Source organism: Coptis chinensis, chromosome 4 (assembly GCF_015680905.1).
Source record: "Coptis chinensis isolate HL-2020 chromosome 4, ASM1568090v1, whole genome shotgun sequence".
In the NCBI taxonomy this organism is placed as follows: domain Eukaryota; kingdom Viridiplantae; phylum Streptophyta; class Magnoliopsida; order Ranunculales; family Ranunculaceae; genus Coptis; species Coptis chinensis.
In genome coordinates this window covers 14,124,276-14,144,916 of record NC_141459.1, presented here as the reverse complement: position 1 = coordinate 14,144,916, position 20,641 = coordinate 14,124,276, and the positions used below count along the sequence as shown (strand labels likewise).

The window sequence follows — 20,641 nt, the reverse complement described above, 5'->3', positions numbered from 1 at the left end:
TGTAGAGATACCAGACTTCTACATAACCAAAAAATATCAACACCCACAATCTTGTTTCAAGTCGTTTGACACTTTGACAGAGTCACTTTTTATTCGAAAGAAAGCTTCCTGAATCCCGAGTGATTGAGAGAGATTTGGACAGACCCAAAAAAGAAGTTGGACCCCTAGGCCCAAAATCGTTGGCTCGCTCTCACGATGTTCGGAAAATGAATGGACCAAAGACAAGACATGCTAGCGGAAATTAATTAAGCAATTGGAGAACAAGTATAGAGCCGGTGCTACACAGTACAGCTATTTTTGTTGAAAAATCAAAACCAGAAAGATTCAAAATGATTCAAAATAAAACAAAACGCAGCATAAAAAGTTGTCTAGTTCTAAATTTCGGGGAGATAGTTTTAAATTATTGGGGAGGTAGGGAGGTGGTTCTAAATTAGTAAACAATGGAAATCAAAACGTTCTCCAAGTATCGACCAAAATAAAATATCGAAATCAAAAAAATCAAAACGCTTGAACATCAGTGGTGAGATTGGGCTAGACCACATGGGCCTTCAAAAGTTAAGCATTGGACCTAAAGTTTGGCCCATCGCTTGCCTTTCTAAACCTACTCCCAAAACCACTAGATCATAGTCTATCATCAATCAAAGCTACCGCCTTCCTGAAAGTCCTAGGGTATAAAAACCCCCAAATTTTTTTCGAACACAAATTTTCCACTCACTCATATAAAAACCAAACACCACCTGAAAATTTCCCACTCTTTTCAAAAAAACTTCAAATTTTCCACTGGTAAATCAATTTTCTCTCTCCCTTCATTCGCACTATTATTCTAATCTAAATTTATAGGTTTTCATAAATAACAATTTTTTTTTTTTTTTTTTTGTAGATTTATTTATTTATTATTATTATTGATGGCGACATTTGAGCTGTATCGAAGATCTACAATTGGAATGTGTTTGACAGAAACATTAGATGAGATGGTTTCTAGTGGTACTCTTAGTCCTGAACTTGCTATTCAAGTTCTTGTTCAGTTTGATAAGGTGACTTTGCAATTTTTTAGACTTTGAAGCTGTACTTTACTCGTATTTGTGTGTTTTTTTTTAATTGTATTTGATTTTTCGCAGTCTATGACAGAAGCTCTTGAAACTCAAGTTAAGAGCAAAGTTACAGTCAAGGTATGCTATCTTTTCGATATTTATTCTTTATTGCATGTTTTTTTTTTTATAATTATTTTTCTCAAGTTTAATTTTCTGTCAAGTAGAATTTTAACTTGAGAAAATTGGTTAAAAGATTGGGTTTAGTGGAATTAAGGAATGGTATTCTGGTATTGACAGGTTACGTCACTATATTCGTGTGCCAGTTTACTATTTTGTTATTGAAATATACTAGCAGGATTAAGAACCATTGTTTTGGTTGATATCTGCTGATAAATTTTGCTCTACTACCTTTTAAGTTTTAACCCTATATATTTATTTGGTTTATAGTTGCTTTTCCGAAAAGTCTGTTTCTTTTTGTACGTTAGTAACAACAAATCACAATGGCCCCCGAATGACCTTTTTCCTTTAAGGATTTTGGGGTTTGAAGGACAAGAGAGGTTGTAACAAAGAACCACTTAAATAGTAGTAGGAAACATGAACATCGACTAGGCTGATTAGTCCCGATTCCTCATTTACTATGAAGTGGATATAGTTAAGATCTACTCGTTTTGAGTTATAGTTGGTCTCTTTAGTTGTTTCTGAGAGTTGAAAGTATTATTTCATTACACAATAATTACTTCCTTGAACGTTAAAATACCGTTATTTCATATTGAGTTGATACAAAACTTATCAGGAAGACACTGGTTGCTCAGATGGCTGGGATTTTTCTGTTGACGTGTAATTGGTTTAGGAGAGCTGAATATGATTGGAATCGTATAGTAATAGAAGGAAAGAATAATGTAGTGATCCACCCCATCCTAACACGTCGATATTGTCCCCACTTAGCCACTGCAGACCTCCGACAGTGTAGGGTTTTGTCCAGACGAGACTTCTCATGAGGTCATCTATCCTAAAATTACTCCCACCCGAGCACGCTTAATTGTGGAGTTCTCACCAACCCCACAGCCAATTGTGCTTGAAAAGGCCTCGTCGTTAGGATTTGGATGATCAATTATTTATAGCCAGGATCTTTGGACAGCCGCCTAAGCGCAGTGAGATCACACCATGGCGCAACCGTCACCCATACTTGGGCTAGGCGCCTTTCCATCATACCCCTCCTCGGGCTGCGCCCAAGGGTATCACAAATAAAAAGTTTTGACTTGACTTCAAAACCAATAATTGTGAGATCACCCCATACAGAATCAATGATTGTTATTACTTTGGTGTTTCCATTTTCTTTGTTTTCTTACATAAGTATTACAATCTCTTTCCCTCACTCAAAAGTGCTAGCTGAAGCTACTCTTGCGATCCTTGGGCCATACTTACTTACTCATGATCTGTCCATTACGCTACCAATGTGAGATTGTCATGACAAGTACCCACTCTCGCTCTTAGTATCCCGCATTCACACTAGAGTAGGGATCAGAGTCTCTTATACAATGCTCCAGTTTCCTACTCCCCATTATTCTATAATCAGAAACAGGGAGTATTTGTTACAGCTGGTCCCTTGTTAAAAAATTCTACTGAAGTTACTCTGAGTTCCTTTGGGCTTACTTATGTACCCAAGATCTCCTTATTACACCACCAATGTGGAACTATGTATCATGGCAATGATACCACAGAAGTACAGAGGGAGCATTAGGAGCCGGAGAGTTGCGTTAATACAGAGGGGCAACACTATCAATCTGTAGCAAGCATTTACCTTACCTGTTATATTCTTTTCAGTATATGGCGTAATTAATATGAGTAACGTCTAGCTAATAGAAACTGAAGTTGTGAGGCACTTTGTACTTCTTCACATTTTCTTTTTTGGTTTACAATTTTTTTAAAAGGTTGTAACAATGTTACAATATGTTATCCGGAATAAGGGGTGCGACCACGTGCCCTTTGAAAGTCAAAAGACCAAATGCAGAAAGTACTCCTGCTTTGTTTACAATTTCCTTCTCCTATGATTATTTTATAAATGATCAAAACTACATACTAAGAATTATATTTTCAAACTAATACGTAGAAAAAAGAAAAAGCATTTTGTCCACTCTTTGTTCAACGACTCAATTGTGAGTTTATCTTTTGGGAAGTGGATTTCCATTCTCTGTCAATTGAATTAAATGTAATCTCATACACGTATTCTTCAGAGTGATTTACTTTCCTCTTTTCCTCATTTGGTTTATAGAAGTTTTCCTTATTTTATCACTAAGACACAGGAAAAAAAAAAGCATTTTGTCCACTCTTTTTTCAATGACTTAATTGAGAGTTTGTTCTTTGGGCAGTGGATTTCCATTCTCTGTCAATAGAATTAAATGTATTCTCATACACGTGTTCTTCAGAGTGATGTTCTTTCCTCTTTTGCTCTTTCGGTTTCTAGAAGTTTTCCTTATATTAGCTCTACTACTTAGAATAAAGTAAAAATATTATCTCCACTCTTTGTTCAATGACATAATTGAGAGTTTGTACTTTGGGAAGTGGATTTTTATTCTCTGCCAATTGAATTAAATGTATTGTCGTACACGTGGTCTTCAGAGATGTTCTTTCCTCTTTTGCTCTTTCAGTTTCTAAACGCTTTCCTTATATTTGAATATTCGGTGAATATGGTTGATATTGAAAAGCACCATCACCTTTGTGGTATTTTGGGAAGTATTTGGTAAATGAGATTTAACCATAAATATTTCAATAAATGAATTTTTTATCCTGCAATGCATGTAGGCTTATATATACCCATGAAGGATTGTGTGAGTTTATCCTTGAGGGGAGGAAGATGGTGAGTGATGTGGAGAGTGTCGATTCCAATAGAAGTAGCGTTACGCGTCAAAGGCATGAGGAGGGAATTACTGGTTGCTGGGGTGCCTTTGTTCGAATGGGGTATTTTTCTGAAGCCAACCTGCGAGGTTGGTCATGGTTGACGCCTGGGCAAAGGTATAGGCGAGTACTGCACGACTTCTTGTTGGCATTTCCGCAAAACCCAGACGTGAGCTGGTGTTGGAGGGCTAACGTCGATGTTGGGATTGCCGAAGAGCTGATGTGGGGCTGTTTTGTTGAAACAGTGGTATTGGCTGAGAGTATTGAAACAACCGAAGGAAGCATTTTGAGTGGGCATATGCGGGAGCTCATCAATCGAATGAAGGATTTGGAAGGGTGGCAATTTGATGTTAATTTTCTGAAGCCCCACCTGTATGATCTGTATGTCAAGCTTATGTTGGACCGGAACAAGGAAAACATAGCATTTGTGACATTCAGGCATGCCCAGTATCGTGTTGGTAGTGGTGCTGACATCTGCCTTGATGCTGCAGTGAGGCGCTCGGAAGAGCGGCTTTGGCACCTAAGTAATATTTCTGAGGAGTTCCGTACTCTTCTTGATATATTGAGGAACTAAAATATTTGAGCCCCATGTTTCTCATATCATTGAAATGATTAGTGGAAATAATTTAAATTTATCTTATAATTATCCTATGTATTAGAAGGACACTGATTCTTAAGTTGGCTTGCTTTCTTGCTTTAATCTATCATTTCTAGAGTACTGACAGAATTTTATATTTTTTGTGCTAAAGGTAAAGAAATTCTATCATTTCTACAGGTAGGTAGTATGTTATATTAGTTGTGAAATTCAATGTGATAGGGTGTAGATTTTCTTGTTTGTCATCAATAACAAATATAAATCAAATATATATATTTATATAAAATAGGGTTGATCCGGATAGTCTATGCGTTGGGCTTGGGCTTTTGGGTACCTAAGTGGGGACTCAAACACTCTCCTCACATATTTGGCCAGCTGCCAGCTTATCTATCTTTGTCCTAGGTAGACAACACTCATTTCCTTTTTGCATACTCCACTCCTCCATCATCTCTTTTTTCTGTTTTTCGCTTCTGATTTAACTGCCTGTATATTTTTTTGTTTTGGGCTACACTGAAGGTGTAATGCAAAAATATGGAGATGAGTGTGTCCTCTTTTCCCCATTAAATAGACGGAATATTTAAGACTATTGGAGATGCTATAGCGTGAAATTAAGCTTTCAGGCGTTTAGCATCTGTATGCAATGCTCTTTGCTAGTGGACTCTTCCTGTTGAAACACCACTGGTTTTCAATTGTCGAATTGTTTATACTACCTTGATAAATGTATCTTTTGTACAGTCCTAGTTTTTCCTGAAAAAATGAAGTTCGGAGTGTGTCTTTTTCTTACCTTGTAAGGTGATGGTTAAGGATTGCAGGGCAAATCTCTATTTATATTGAAGGAGTTATGGTTTATCTTTCACTTTTAAAGTCATGCCTTGACTCCAAATCGAATCAAATTTTTGTTGTTTGGAAGTTTTCTCGATATTATTGATGGAATTTTAATCTTTCTTTGGTGATGAATGTGGAAGTGGGACCACGTACTAAGCCAAACAAAGCCTTCAAAACAGTTTTTCTATTATGCTTAATTTTCTTCCTGATCAAGACGAGCTAAGTTTTTATTTGCATTGCGTTTTTTATTTTTCTTTTGATATTTCCTGTTGTATTATTGGCCATTTAGAAATGAATTCCCTTTGTCTGTTGGTGGGTTGTGCAGGGACATTTGCACACGTATCGGTTCTGTGACAATGTTTGGACTTTCATCCTACAAGATGCCGTGTTCAAAAATGAGGAATGTCAGGAAAATGTTGGCAAAGTAAAAATAGTGGCATGTGATTCAAAGCTTCTTACACAATGAGGTGCCAGTTTTGTGTTAAGGAGGTTGTGATTGATGAGGAAAGGGACTGAGAGGAAGCTCACTCATTTACGAGAATAGTAGTCAGAGAAAGGATGGGAAATGTGTAAGGAGAATCAAATTCCCTATTCTTGAACAATAATACGTTACATTTGACTTGATCAGTCTTTAGAATTTGTGTCCTATTTATATATTCCTTTAATGGCATGATGTAGCACGTAAATGAAAATCAACTAACACAGGGACAAGAACAGTCTGGTACGTGTCTGGAAATCTATCATCTTAATGGCTTAGGAGAAAAGCATGATCTGCATTATGTAGATCAAAGTTTAATCGTAACCATGACCCATTTATTTGGATTAAGAAATTTGACAAAATGAGAATTGACAATTTTCTTTTACTGCTTTCTAGTTTTTGATAGGCTTACATCTTTTAGATCTGTCCTTCTTCAGTTTCGTAATTGTTTATTGTAAAGAAAAATTGAAGAACCGTGCATATATGCGAGAGTATATGGTCAGTGGAGAGGAAGACAATAATGCAGTCAGTTTTGATTTTTACGAGCTGGCATTGGACGAGTTCCAGGTAGTATTGTGATCGTTTGATTCTCTTTCATCAAAATACTGAAAATTTTGCCTGTGCATGCTGTTTTTTGGTCATTTCGATACAGATCTACAATTCAGTTCGTCGTGACTTTCAACAGTTTTACCGATTTTACAAATATTTTGAAAACATATTATTAATTGGAAGAAAACCCACACTTAGAGTTAGTGCCCTTGTGAAGAGCCGAAGAGGTAACTTTTATTGAAATTAGTGCTGTTCCTTCGATTATCAGGGATGAGTTCTGCATGCTTTTGTTTCATGACAGACCAACGGTTCAGTTGGACCTGGGAGATTAGTTGCAGTGATTCGCCCTGTGTATTTCAATACCTTTAAGTGTGATGATATCTGTAGACATAACTGTATCTCATAAACAAGTTATGTTATGCACTAGAAGTACTTGAGTTGGGACTGAACTTCCAGGTGTGCGTCATATCATCTTTTATGTTGTCCATCGTTGGGAATACTCCTACCGTCCGTCCTGTGTTACTGTCTTACTTCCTTATTTTCACTTTCAGCTTGTCTTATTCAGCTTACCATTTTGTCAATGACAAATCGAACGAAAAAGTCACTCTCTACACTACTATTTTTTTTAATCACTCAAGGACCGGATAGACGAAAGATCAAATACACTCTTGACGCAAAATAAAAAACGGCTCGGATAGATGAAAAATAAATTATATCCCTGACTCGAAATAATAAATGCTCTGCCCAACCGAAATGATCCGGTATATATAGTATGAACAATCAGTGTTCATACTTTAACCTAATGTATGACGATCACTGAGAACACATATTTGGGTATGAACATTCATTATTTATACCTATTTGACTTCAACATAATGTATGATCAGTGAGTAAAAAAAATGACTTTGAAGCTGTTGATGCCACTTTCAGAGACAATGTCAGAGACTAAGGACAAACCATTTGGAGGCAAAGCAATGGTTTTTGGAGGTGACTTCAGACAAATATTACTTGTAGAGAAAGGATCAAGAGAAACAATTGTGTCTATTTCAATTAACAGATCATATTTATGGCGCCACTTCAAGATTTTTTGACTTACCATAAATATGTGTTTGCGTAACAAATAACAAAGACTCTAGCAAATTAGATGCTGAATTCAACAAATGGATACTAGATGTTGGTGATGGAAAACTTCCAAGTCAATCATTATGTAAAGGTGAAGAACCTAGCTGGGTGAAAATCTCAAAAGACCTTATAATTCATTCAGCATGAGACGGTATAAATGAAATTGTGGAAACTATCTACACAAATTTTTCCAAAAAATATTCTGAAACTTGCTACCTGGTGCATTCTAACTCCTACAAATGAATCAGCTGACGAAATAAATTCATATGTTCTCTCTTCTGTTCCCGGCAAAATACATGAGTTCTTAAGTGCAGACACGTTATGTGTAGCAGATGCTGGGATTGGAAATCAACACATTTTGTATCCGACTAAATTCCTAAACACTTTACAGCTGGCAGGTATGGCCAATCATTCTTTATAACTAAAAGAAGGTGCTCCTATAATGCTTCTCATAAACATAAACCAAAGCAAGAAACTATGCAACAAAACAAGACTTATTATCACTACATTGTCAGATATTGTGCTTGAAGCTATGATCATTATTGGAAGTAATATAGGAGATTAACAAACCATCCCTCGAATTGTGATGAAGTTTGATTTTAAAAAATGGCATTTTGTATTGCGGCATGTACAGTAACAAAAGCCAAGGACAGACGCTGACAAGTGTTAGAGTTTACCTAAAAAATCAAGTATTCTCACACGGACAACTATATGTGGCTGTTTCACGTGTAACTTCACGTGGAGGACTGAAGATTTTATTAGATAATAGAGACGGTGATTTGTACGAACATACAAAAAACATAGTCTATCCAGAAGTATTCAACAATCTCCCATGACAAAGAGAAACAGGTAAACAGTACAAACATAAAAGTTTCTTAGCATATATTTAGTTATTTACACTACGTACATGGTTATAAATGACATAAAACTTCTACATGCAGGTGCCTTCATGGATACAAGACAGAAGACGAAGAATTGGAACAAAAAAATAAATAGACAAAAAAAATAAGAAGAAGAAAAAAAATAATAATAATAATAATAAGAAGAAAAAGAATAAGTAGTGATAGCAGACTTACCTCTAAAACTCTTTATGAACTGATTAATTCACGGACTTTTGTTTCTCCTGTTTCTTCACATTCCATTCTTTTCTTATTTACATGTGTTGAATTTTATTTGATCCATCCAGACAGTTACTTCAATAAGCAGCCATTGAATTCTGTTGATGAGCTATAGCCAACAGCATTAAATTCAACTTCAAAATGTACAATATTCGATTGAAAGGCACTTGTGATACCTTGACGGTATTTAGAAAATAAAAGTTAGTTGTGGAAGGGTAAAATTGTATAGCAGATGCTAACAAAATCCGATAACTTCAAACAAAAACATTTATAGTATACTATGATAGTCAACATTCACAAATATTTCAAATAGATTGATAAACCCCCTTATTAACATTTAAGTTTATTTTGTAACTTATCAACCAAGAGGAATTAATTTTATTCACAAATATATTTATGGTGTGTGTGTTTTTTTGAAAGTTTTTGAAATGTCTTTTGGAAACATTTTAACTGAAATTGCGCCAAATAAATGTAACAACAATAACTATCAAATGGACTTTAGCAAATAACAAATATTGAGCCCATTTATCAAAAACAGTCCACGTTTCAATAGTCTATTCATTTGTGGGACCAATAATCACAAGTGTACACGTCCACTTCTTAAAGAGTTTTACTTAACTTCTAAGTCTATACATGTACCATAATCAATAGAATCCTAAAATAAACCTGAACAAAGAGTTTACCTAAGCTTCTAATTGTATATGTATTCCATAGTTATAAATATATCTATCAATCTCATAATCGAGCAAAGAAAACAAAAATCTCAACTCAATACAACATCTTGGCCTCCATCAAGGTAATATTCAATTCATATATTTTATTTATTTTTTAGACAAAAAAGCTTATTGATTCAACGACATATGCAATGGTTATGTAAATCTATAGAGAATAAATTATTTATACCTTCACTACAATATTCTAATCTTTTATACAATTTGTGACAAGGTTACAAACATGGCAATTAAGTATCATATGTTGAACACCATCAACCGTTCAAAAACTGCTTGGAAATTAAAAGTTAGGGTCGTGCGAAAGTGGGATGATCTTTATTCTAAAAACCTAGCTATCGAACACAGATAAGTACTGTGTTTAATTAGTACTAGATTGAATGTTTATTATTAATTGTTGTTCATAAAAAAATTGATATTGTATGTATTATACAGAGGCAACAAAATTCAAGCTAAATATGGGGTGAAATTAACAAAGATGTTTGAAAAACATATGCAACCAAATACAATATTACATATTGAGAATTTTGACATTGGTGACAATTCACCTAAATACCGTATTGCACCGCACAATTACAAACTCAAGTTGAATGACACTACTATAATCAAAGTTGTCACCAATCACGATGTGCAGATTCCTCAAAACCTATTTTCATTCACTTCTTTATATGATATTGACTCAAACAAGGAAAACATAGTCCTTACAAGTAATACATTACATTAATCCTATAGATTTTTTTCAACCAAAACAACTACAAAAATAACTCTGTATACACTACAGATGTCGTAAGACTACTACTGAAGGTCAAAGCAGTTGAAACATCAACCATAAGAGGAGATAATACAAGGAAAAGACGAGATATAATCATGGTAGACACAACGTATAACAAATATATATATATATATATATATATATATATATATATATATATATATATATATATATATATATATATATATATATATATTACATTTCAGAAGTTCAATTTTATTTTTATTTACACATATTCTTACTCTTCATACTATTCAATGCAGAAACACTATACTTAGAATCACATTTTGGGGTAGTACAATGGATCAGATTCCAACTTACTTCATTCATTCACCAAACAAAAAGTATGTGCTAATAGTAACAACAACTTCAGTACAAAACTGGAAAGGTAATCATCTTTTTATTTGTTTTCAAAATACTATTTCCTTGCATTCATGATGGTTAACTTTACCAAAATCGCAGGATATTTTTTCCAATCAACATTTGGAACAAATATATATATAAACTTGCAAATACCTGAAGTTGAATTAGGAGTGTAAAAAAAACCGTTGACCCATCATCCGGCAGGGTACCCGGTCTTCACCTGCCACCCAAATCCGCCCCGACCCGAAAACAGACCTGCCCCGCCCCGCCACCGTTTTTACACGGTCGGGCTATGGGGTGTAGGTTCTATGCTCAAACCCGACCCGTCAAGCCGCCCGACCCGCACCGTGTCAAAAGTCGTTGACCCGCACAATTTTAAGACTCTAACTCTAATATTTTTGTATTTTGTTTATATTTTCTTTTAACTTTTGTATGAATTTGGGAGATATGAACACAAACTTATTATTTCAACATCAGTTTCAAATATTTAAGTTTGAACATTGGGCAAATATCAAAAGTTCAAATTCAACTTTCGAATTTGGAGAAGATGAATCATTCATCCTTGTATTAATTTCAAATTATTTTAGTTTGGATTTTGTACCATAGATCCTCGCTCTCATCTTCATTTTATCATGTTATGGAAAATAATCAATTTACAAATGGTAAATCACGATAAATAAGTTTCAAATTTACAGATATGGTTTTGGGTTCAAGTTCAAGTTTTTTTTTTTTTGTTTATTTTTTATTGATTGATTCAATTTTTTTTCTCTATATTGTGAATTGGAAATATATTACTTGCAGAATTAGAAAGTTTTTGTTTGGGCGAAATTGGTTTAAAATAATAATTTCCACCCGATCCGATGACCCACCCGCCCAAAACCCGCCCCATAAGTTGACCCAACAGGCCGGGTGATGGTACTAAGACATGACACTTCAACCCACTCCAACTGGCCGGGGACCTGGATTTGTATCTCCTCGACCCCTTGACCAGCCCCATTACTATTTGACCCGTGGTTGATCCGGCCCGCCCCGTATTACACCCCTAAATTGAATCAATCGTGGAAAAGTAACAAAATTTCATATTAATTCTATACAATTTATTTGATTTTCTTTTTCTAAAAATGATAACAATTTCCAAACATGCAGAGTGCAACAAATAAAAGAAGCACGGGAAGAAGAAGGAAACAATTTAGAACAAATAAAAAAAAGGGACAAGATATAGAGCTTAACTGACATCATAAATCAAGATGACTCTGTAAAGGTAACAACAACTACTTATCATCCTTCGCTAAACAATTTATATCATACAATATTGTTAATATAATTTATTTTGATTTTTCATAAACAGGAAAAGTCGTTCCTGTGCAGAGCAAAGGTTTCTAAAATTTTAAATGACGACATATTGCCATGGTATTATAAAGCTTGCGAAAACTGCGTCAGTAAGCTTGAAGAAATCAACTCTAGGCTTTGGTGTGATAAATGTGAAAAATATCCAAAACATTTTAGAAGGTATGATTATGTATGAAAATTATAAAACATATCTATTCTGATCAGTTAGATGCTAATATTTTCTTTCACTTTTGAAAAAGGTACAAATTAAAACTCGAGATCACATATGATGAAAGTTACACAACCACAATTGCATTTGGAAATATAGGAAAAGTCATGATCAAACATTTGGAGGATGAACTCTGTAAAATTGAAGAACAGGTAAAAACATATTTAATTAAAACAATATATTACAATTCTTTAAACAAACCACTAATCATTTTTTTTAATTATTTTAAAAAAATGGAAAGGAAATGGTTGAGAAGATATTGAAAAGCATTGTTGGAAAAGAATTCAATTTTCGCATGAAATAATCCAATAACAGCAACAATTATAACACGAAAACATTTGTTCTTTTGTATGCATGTCCTGTGAGCAATGATGAAGAGGTATGTATCTACATTAAATGTCGATTCATAATTTATACATATGATTATTACATAACAATTTTCGTTTTCGACACAACTGCAGGTATCAAAGCAGGAATCTATGGAAATTTCAACACAAAAAAAAAGTAGTGATATCAACTCAAATACAATAGATCTTACAGATAAGGTACTAAACAACACATCTAACGTCAATTAATTAAAAAATAACGAAAAAAATTTCTAACACAGTTGGACCATTTCTCTATTAATGCAGGAAACAAACTTAGAGATAGTTGCTATCGAAAAACCAACAATAGAAAACCGAAAAAAATCTATGACAGAACCTCCAGAAAGAACCCCCTTATCCAAAAAAGTATGCAAGACTTTAGATCTCAAAGTAACAATTTATTACTTTTTCTGTAAATTTAATCTTTCAAATAAAACAAATGGAAATCTATTTACTTTTTATGTATTATTTTTCAACAGGACAATCACTTGGAATGAAGATAGTTTCTACTCAAAGAAGGAGCATAACTTAATAACTAAGTGGACAAAATTAGGAATTAGTTATCATTGGATCATAAGTTATGTTAGGAATTCATTTTGGTTGGATAATAAGTTATGCTACAATTTATTACAGTGTGTGTGTTGTTCATGCATGATGAACAAAATTAGGCATTCATTTTGAATGGATAATAAGTAGGGCTACAATTTATTACTGTGTTTGAGATTGTGTTTGAGATTTTGTACATTAGCTGTTTAAATTGTGTATGTTGACTTGGACAGTATCCAAATGAGTTTTCCAGTGAGACAACATTTGATGAAAAAAGTTTTGTTGGATATCGAAGAGCAACAACAAGCAAATTAAACTACCATGGTAGGTGATAAAAACCATGTTGAAATCGACAATGGATGGGTTGTTCCTTACAACCCAATGCTTAAGAGTAAGAATTAGGGGAACAAAATCTATGAATAAGGCAAATCAGCACGTACCTAAGAAGATTGTTGGATCACCTCAACTTTAATATTTGTCTTGGTAACTTCCAACTCCAACATTTTTTCTACATTAAACATATTAACACGTGTGTTTTTTTCACAAATCCTCAAAAACCAACAACAAACAACACTTAAAGTCACAAAAAAAAAAAATGCATGTGGTTTAGCAGCCGTAATAACTTTTACAACCAAAACACCAGTAATAACAATAAAACTTGAAACTCATAGTTTTTCTAATAACAATTAATAAATATCCTGATCAAATATTACATCATTGGGCCAAAAGTACACATATCATTTTCATAAAGGATAAGTAGCAATTATATGGTTTAGACTCAACCACCTAAATTTATTATTTGGATAAACCTAAAAAAAAATCACAATCAATAAATAACACACGCCCAAAAAAAGAAAACACTGTGAGTATAATATTTCTAAATAACAAACACTGCACACTTATGATTTGGATAAATTTATTCTACAAATATATAACCAATAAAGAAACACACTAAATAAATAATAACTTTACACCGTATAAAACATTCAAAGTAACAAGATTCTAAATAAACAAAAGACTTTAACTTATAAATACTAGAGAACAATCAGTAACACAAACAACCTACAGACTTACATCTCCCATCTTCAACACCAAGGTACACTACTATACACTTTCAAAGTTAAATATAAATTTATTATTCTATGAATTCATGATTATTTATCTGTTCTAAATATATTTATCACATGCATATATTTAGTACTCTGACATTTATGTTCATCTGTCAAATAAAAATATGAATTTTAAAATATAATATCACTTATTTGAATTGAATTACACCACTATCACATAGATTGGTATCAATCATCATTAAACCTACAAACAATTACGTGAGCATGATTTATCATCTAATTCATAAGATAACATACTAATTTTCTTAAATTTTATATGCAGCAATATGGATCACAATACAATCTTTCATATTTAAAGGAAAGCAATATTGAATCAAATCCTCATGCAAATCAATATTTATAAACCACCAATTTTGGAAATCAATATTTACACAACAAAAGTAAAATGTGACAAATTTGGATCTACCGTAACAATAGATGTTCCTATTCTGAAAGGAATATTTAAAAAAGAATGTGACGAATATGATGAAGATGAAGATTCAACCCTACAAACATCCTATGGAACTCTTGAAGAAACACAAAATAAAGCCGAAAATGAAGCTACACAAACCGCTCTCATATCACTACGTGAATGGTACAAATTCGAAGTCAAAGATTTCCACTTCATAGAACTTAAAGAAGCAAGGAGCGAAATCAATTATCTACGTCAGATTCATGAAGAAGCTACAAAGGAAATCAAACAACTTGAAGAAGCCAATGAACAATTTCATGAAATAAATCAAGGCCTACATGTTGATATCATGCGCTGCACATTGGACAAGAAAATAGGGAATTGCGAACAACACTTGCTAATGTTGAAACAGAAAATAGAGAATTGCGAACATCAATTGCTCATGTTCAAACAATCAACATAAGTGATGATGAAAGCAAACAAATGGACGTGACAACTGGTGAAGATTCTGACATAATCAACATTAGTGATGATGAATAGAATAGAGTTACATGGAATTATCAGTTTTTTTAGGAGTTATCATTGGATTATAAATTGTACCGAGTTTTATTAGGAATGTTCATGCATTTTCATTTGTTTAGAAGTTTTAGAACTTTCGATTAGTAGCTATATGACTACTTATTACCTTGATTTTGAATGATAACTGATAAAGTACAGTTTATTTTACATAGACGCACTAACTATCTAGGTTACATTTGTCACATTAAAAGTCAAGGTTCATTATTACCTCATTTCCATTAACAGACCTAGGTACAATTTCTTCATGCAGCCCAAGCCAATGTAAACAAATAATATCTCCAAAAAAAATGGAAAACTTACCATAAATTTGAGTGCCTTCTTTCCCTTAAAATGTGATGTCAACATTTGAAGAAAGCTCATTCTTATCATTACTTCCAACTGACTCATCAATAATTATCTAAGAATGGGAAAATGCACTTTGGATTAAAAAACAGACATAATAGCTAGGCAATTATGATACCATAGTTTCATTATTACCTCCTTTAAGCCTAGGTTCAATTTATTCATGCATCTAAGCCAATGGAATATACAACGAGGATATCTCCAACAAAAACATAACGGAGCATATTATAAACATGGCGCAGGATGTTCTCAATCTTTCAAGTAGCCCAACCCAAGATATTATACAGCGACGAGTCCTCCAACAAAATAACAAATAAAAAGAAACATAGAATCAAATCAAAACTAGAAAAATATAGCCAAGCAAAAAAAAATACAACTTCAAAAAATCGGAAGGTTAGACCATAACTTAATTCAAAGCGTAAAGTATATCTCATTTTAGGTCGAGTAATTGAGTGAAAGAGCAATAACCACATGCAAAATAAAACTTTTAAAAACAACTGCGGGGAAAAAAAGAGTCACTATTAGCATCACATAACAAAGACAAAACAGAACAGTGACAAAGAGTACATCAAATGGAAAGATACCACAAAAGAACAGGAAAAAAAAATCATTAACAAAAACTATTTAACAGATAACAAACAATTGGATCAGTGTGTCGAATTGAGTCATCTGTTTAAGAAAATTATACAATCCGATTAAATCAAATAATATTTGGGTACTGTAAAAGAAAAATACGAAAAACAATATTTTAAAAACAAAATATATACAACAATTCAATAATAGAAAATAGAACAAAGAATATAATAACTAATGTAATTGAGTACTTAACTGGAATAAATCTTAAGGGAGGGGGGTTCTAGGGACATATTTTATCTTAACACATAAACAAACTCAAAATCGTTAGGATATTTATAAGTTTTGGATTAGGCTAATTTTTTGTAGATATGATCTCCTAACTATTCTAAACATTGTCACAAATAAAAAATTAAATAAAATTAAATAAAATAATAAAATAATAAAATAATCTAAATTTGCCAAATGTAGTTAACAATTTACAAAATTTGGCTAATTGTAGACCCTTCATTTTCACCATTTTTTTATACTATATTTGTCGAGTTTATAAAATTTTGTTTTTTTTTATTATTTGTGACAATGTGTAGAATAGTTAGGAAATCATATCTACAAAAAATTAATCTAATCCAAAACTAATAAATGCCCTAACGATTTTGAGTTTGTTTACGTGTTAAGATAAGATATGTTCCTATAACCCCTTCCAAATCTTAAACGACTTCATAGTGAATAAGTTTGTCTTAACGTTGATATCATTGATGAAGCACTGTATCTTTCGGTTTAGAAATTTGGAAAAATCAGCTGGAAACATATTGAAATCAACAATATATTATGCCAATATGTGGAACTAACCGATCTCAATCATAGAATTACACAAAATGAAGCAATAAGAAAACATTTCATCAAGTCAATTGAGCTTATCATAACATGTGTGAAGTGTCAACATAAAGGACACGTATTATAGAAATAAATTGGTCTTTTAAAAAATAAACAATGAGACCAAAAGGGCTTTTGCAATTATCAACAAAAACTATGATTTGGGCTTTCGTACCTAACCAATTTAACTACATTCAGGAGGCCACAATTGATAACAAACTAGCTTTCGAACCCGTCCTACGAATGGGTGTCGTTATATTAAATTATTGTAAAAAATATAGCAACTATGCATAGCTATGAGATATGAAAATTATATTAATCAGTCATTCAAATTTTTTGCACCACTCACTATAAAAATGAAGCATCAAACCTTGATAAAACTCATCGACTTCTTTTTGTTGTTAGGTTTAATAATAGAAGTTTGATTGAAATTTTGTAGAATGTCTAATGTAATGAAGATAATATTGAAGCTAATTGAATAGCATGACATTCTTAATCATAATAAAAAAAATTATGATAAACACTACTTAAAATGAAAAACTATATTTGTCGAGACATTTATTCCCTCTACTTATAATACAAACATATTTTAGGGTTATTAGTTCAATGCATTTGCATTAAATTTATGATTTTCCATTAATTATTCTTTGAAGTTAGTTCAATGTAGTATATTGCATTCAATTTCCAATTTATCGTTAATTATTCTTTGAGGTTAGTTCAATGCAGTTGCATCAAGTTTTCGATTTCCCGTTAATTTTTATTTGAGGTTAGTTCAGTGCGATTGCATCCACTTTATAATTTTCCGTTAGTTATTCATTAAGGTTAATTTAGTACAGTTGCATCAAATTTTTTATGTTTAATTAATTAGTCTTTGAGATTAGTTCAATGCATTTGCATCAAGGTTCCAATCTCCCGTTAATTACTCTTTGAGATTAGTTTAATACATCTGCATCCAGTTTCTGATTTTCCGTTATTTATATTTTAAGGTTAGTTGAATGCAGTTGCATCCAATTTTCAATTCCCGTTATTTATTTGTTGAGGTTAGTTTAATGCAGTTGCATCCAGTTTTCGATTTCTCATTAATTATTATTTCTTGTTAGTTCAATACATCTGCATCCAATTTTCAATTTCGTGTTAATTGTTCTTTGAGGTCAGTTCAATGCATTTGCATGAAGTTTCTAATTTCTGGTTAATTATTCTGTGAGATTAGTTTAATGTATTTGCATCCAGTTTTCGATTTCTCGTTTATTATTTGATAAGATTGCATTTGCATATAGTTCCCGATTTACAGTTAATTATTGTTTGGGTTAGTTAAATGAATTTGCATCCAATTTTTGATTTTTCGTTAATTATTTCTTGAGGTTAGTTCAATGCATTTGCATCCAATTTATTATTTATGCTTTAAGGTTAGTTCGATGCAATTACATCCGGTTTCTGATTTCTCGTTAACTATTTTTTGAGTTTATTTCAGTGCATATTTGCATTTAGTTTCTGATTTCCCACCAATTATTCTATGAGGTTAGTTCAATGCAGTTGCATTTGGTTTTTGATTTTTTTATTAATTATTTTTTGAGTTTAGTTCAATGCATTTGCATCCAGTTTCTGGTTTCCCATTAATTATTATTTGAGGTTTGTTTAATGTTTAATGCATACCGTTTACGATTTCCCATTAAATATTTTTCAAGGATTTGTATCTATTTTCTAATTTTCCGTTAGTTGTTATCTGGCGTTAGTTTAATGCAATTGCATCCAGTTTTCGATTTCTAGTTAATTACTTTTTGAGTTTAGCTTATTGCATTTGCAAAAAGTTTTCGATTTCCCGTTAATTACTCTTTGAGCTTAATTAGTTATGTATTTGAATCCAGTTTTCGATTTTCTTTTAATTATCCAATGTGGTGTGTAATACCAACTTCTACTAATCTATCTATAGTGTCCTTCCAAACATGACATAAAAAATAAATTATGTTTGATTTACTATATGTTGGATCATCAAAGATTATCTAGTTCCCAATTTCCCGTTAATTATTCTTTAAATTATGCATGACTCATTATATGAAATCTGCAAAGATTATCTACGAACGGGTATTGTTATATTAATTATTCTAAAAAATATTTGCAAATATGCAGAACTATTATATATTAATATTATATTTGTCACTCATCCAAATTTCTTATAACGTGAAAACTTCACTATCTATTAAAAAAAACTCACATTTGATAAAACTATTCAATTTCATTTTGTTGTTTAATAATAGAAATTTAATTAAAATTTTGTGAGATTGCCTAATAAGGCGAAGTTCATATATATTGAAGCTACTTGAATAGCAAGAAGTTACCAATCATACGGAAAGAGATAAGATAAACACAATTTTAAATGCAAAACTATACTTATCGAGACATTCTCACAACATATAATCCAACTATATTTTGAGGTTAGTTCAATGCATTTGCATCTAGTTTCTGATTTTCTGTTATTTATATTTTGAGGTTAGTTCAATGCAGTTGAATCTAATTTCTGATTCCCGTTTTTTTTTTTAAGTTAGTTCAATGTGGTTGCATCTAGTTTCCGATTTGTTGTTAATTATTCTTTACAGTTAGTTCAATACATTTGCATCCAATTTTCAATTCTCTGTTAATTGTTCTTTGAGGTCAGCTCAATGCATTTGCATCCAATTTCTGATTTCCAGTTAATTATTCCGTGAGATTAGTTTAATGCATTTGTATACAGTTTTTGATTTCTCGTTTATTATTTGATAAAGTTGCATTTGCATATAGTTTTCGATTTTCCGTTAATTATTGTTTGATATTAATTTAATGAATTTGCATCCAGTTTCTAATTTCCTGTTAATTATTTCTTAAGGTTAGTTCAATGCATTTGTATCCAATTTATTTTTTAAGATTAGTTTAGTGCAGTTGTAGGCGGTTTCTGATTTTCCGTTAATTATTCTTTAAGATTAGTTCCACGCATTTGCATCATGTTTCCAATTTATAATTAATTTTTCTTTGAGGTTAGTTCAATGCAGTTGCATCAAGTTTTTTTATTTCCCATTAATTTAATCTTTGAGGGTTAGTTCAATGAATTTGCATCCATATCCAATTTTCCGACAATTATTTTTTTATATTAGTTTGATGTATTTGCATCAATGTTTTGATTTCTCGTTAATTATTCTTTGAGGTTAGTTTAATGCAGTTGTATCCATATTCCGATTTTATATTAATTACTTTTTAAGATTAGTTTAATGTTTGCATTTGCATCCAGTTTTCGATTTCCCGTTAATTATTTTTTGAGGTTAGTTCAATGCAGTTACATCAAATTTATATATTTATAAATTTATAAATTTAATTGGAATATGTCATAATTATTGTGGCTAGAATTGTAATTTTTGAAATCCTTAACTATGAATAAATGTTTAAATCCCATTGTGGATGGCGCATCAAATTGAAAGGGTTTTAGGAAAATCGTTTTCGGTGGAAACTATTGTTTTTAACAATTTAGTTTTTTGTCTCATATTTTTTTTTTTCCGTAATTAGCTATATTGTTTAGGAAAAGTTGGAGACTGTGTGACACTCTAGATGGGATTATTTTTTCATAATTAGTTATTGTGTTTAGGAAAAGTTAGAGACTCTCTAAAACTTTATATGGGATTGTTTTCTTATTTATATCCTACTTTTTTATAAATAGTAATAGAGTTTAGAAAAAACTGGAGTTCCTACGAGTGTTCCAAAAAAAAAGATTGGTGAGGGTATAACTATAATATATATTTAAGGAATTGGAATATGTCGTAATTATTGTGGCCGTAATTGTGAT

General features: G+C 32.0%; 1 protein-coding gene across 1 annotated transcript; it reads left to right on the top strand.

Moving 5' to 3' along the window:
- Positions 1 to 625: 625 nt before the first annotated feature.
- On the top strand, positions 626 to 6,016 carry LOC147502051 (transcription initiation factor IIA gamma chain / TFIIA-gamma (TFIIA-S)). Its single transcript, XM_086607019.1, has 4 exons — positions 626 to 783; positions 881 to 1,034; positions 1,119 to 1,169; positions 5,672 to 6,016. The coding sequence occupies exons 2-4, from the start codon at positions 906 to 908 to the stop codon at positions 5,810 to 5,812; spliced, it is 321 nt and encodes a 106-aa protein (XP_086463145.1). The 5' UTR covers positions 626 to 783; positions 881 to 905; the 3' UTR covers positions 5,813 to 6,016.
- The last annotated feature ends 14,625 nt before the right edge of the window (positions 6,017 to 20,641 follow it).

Coding starts and splice junctions, on each gene's coding strand:
- LOC147502051 (XM_086607019.1), top strand. CDS start 906: ATGGCGACATTTGAGCTGTATCGAAGATCTACAATTGGAATGTGTTTG. Junction 1,035..1,118: donor TTCTTGTTCAGTTTGATAAG/GTGACTTTGCAA, acceptor GATTTTTCGCAG/TCTATGACAGAAGCTCTTGA. Junction 1,170..5,671: donor AGAGCAAAGTTACAGTCAAG/GTATGCTATCTT, acceptor TGGGTTGTGCAG/GGACATTTGCACACGTATCG.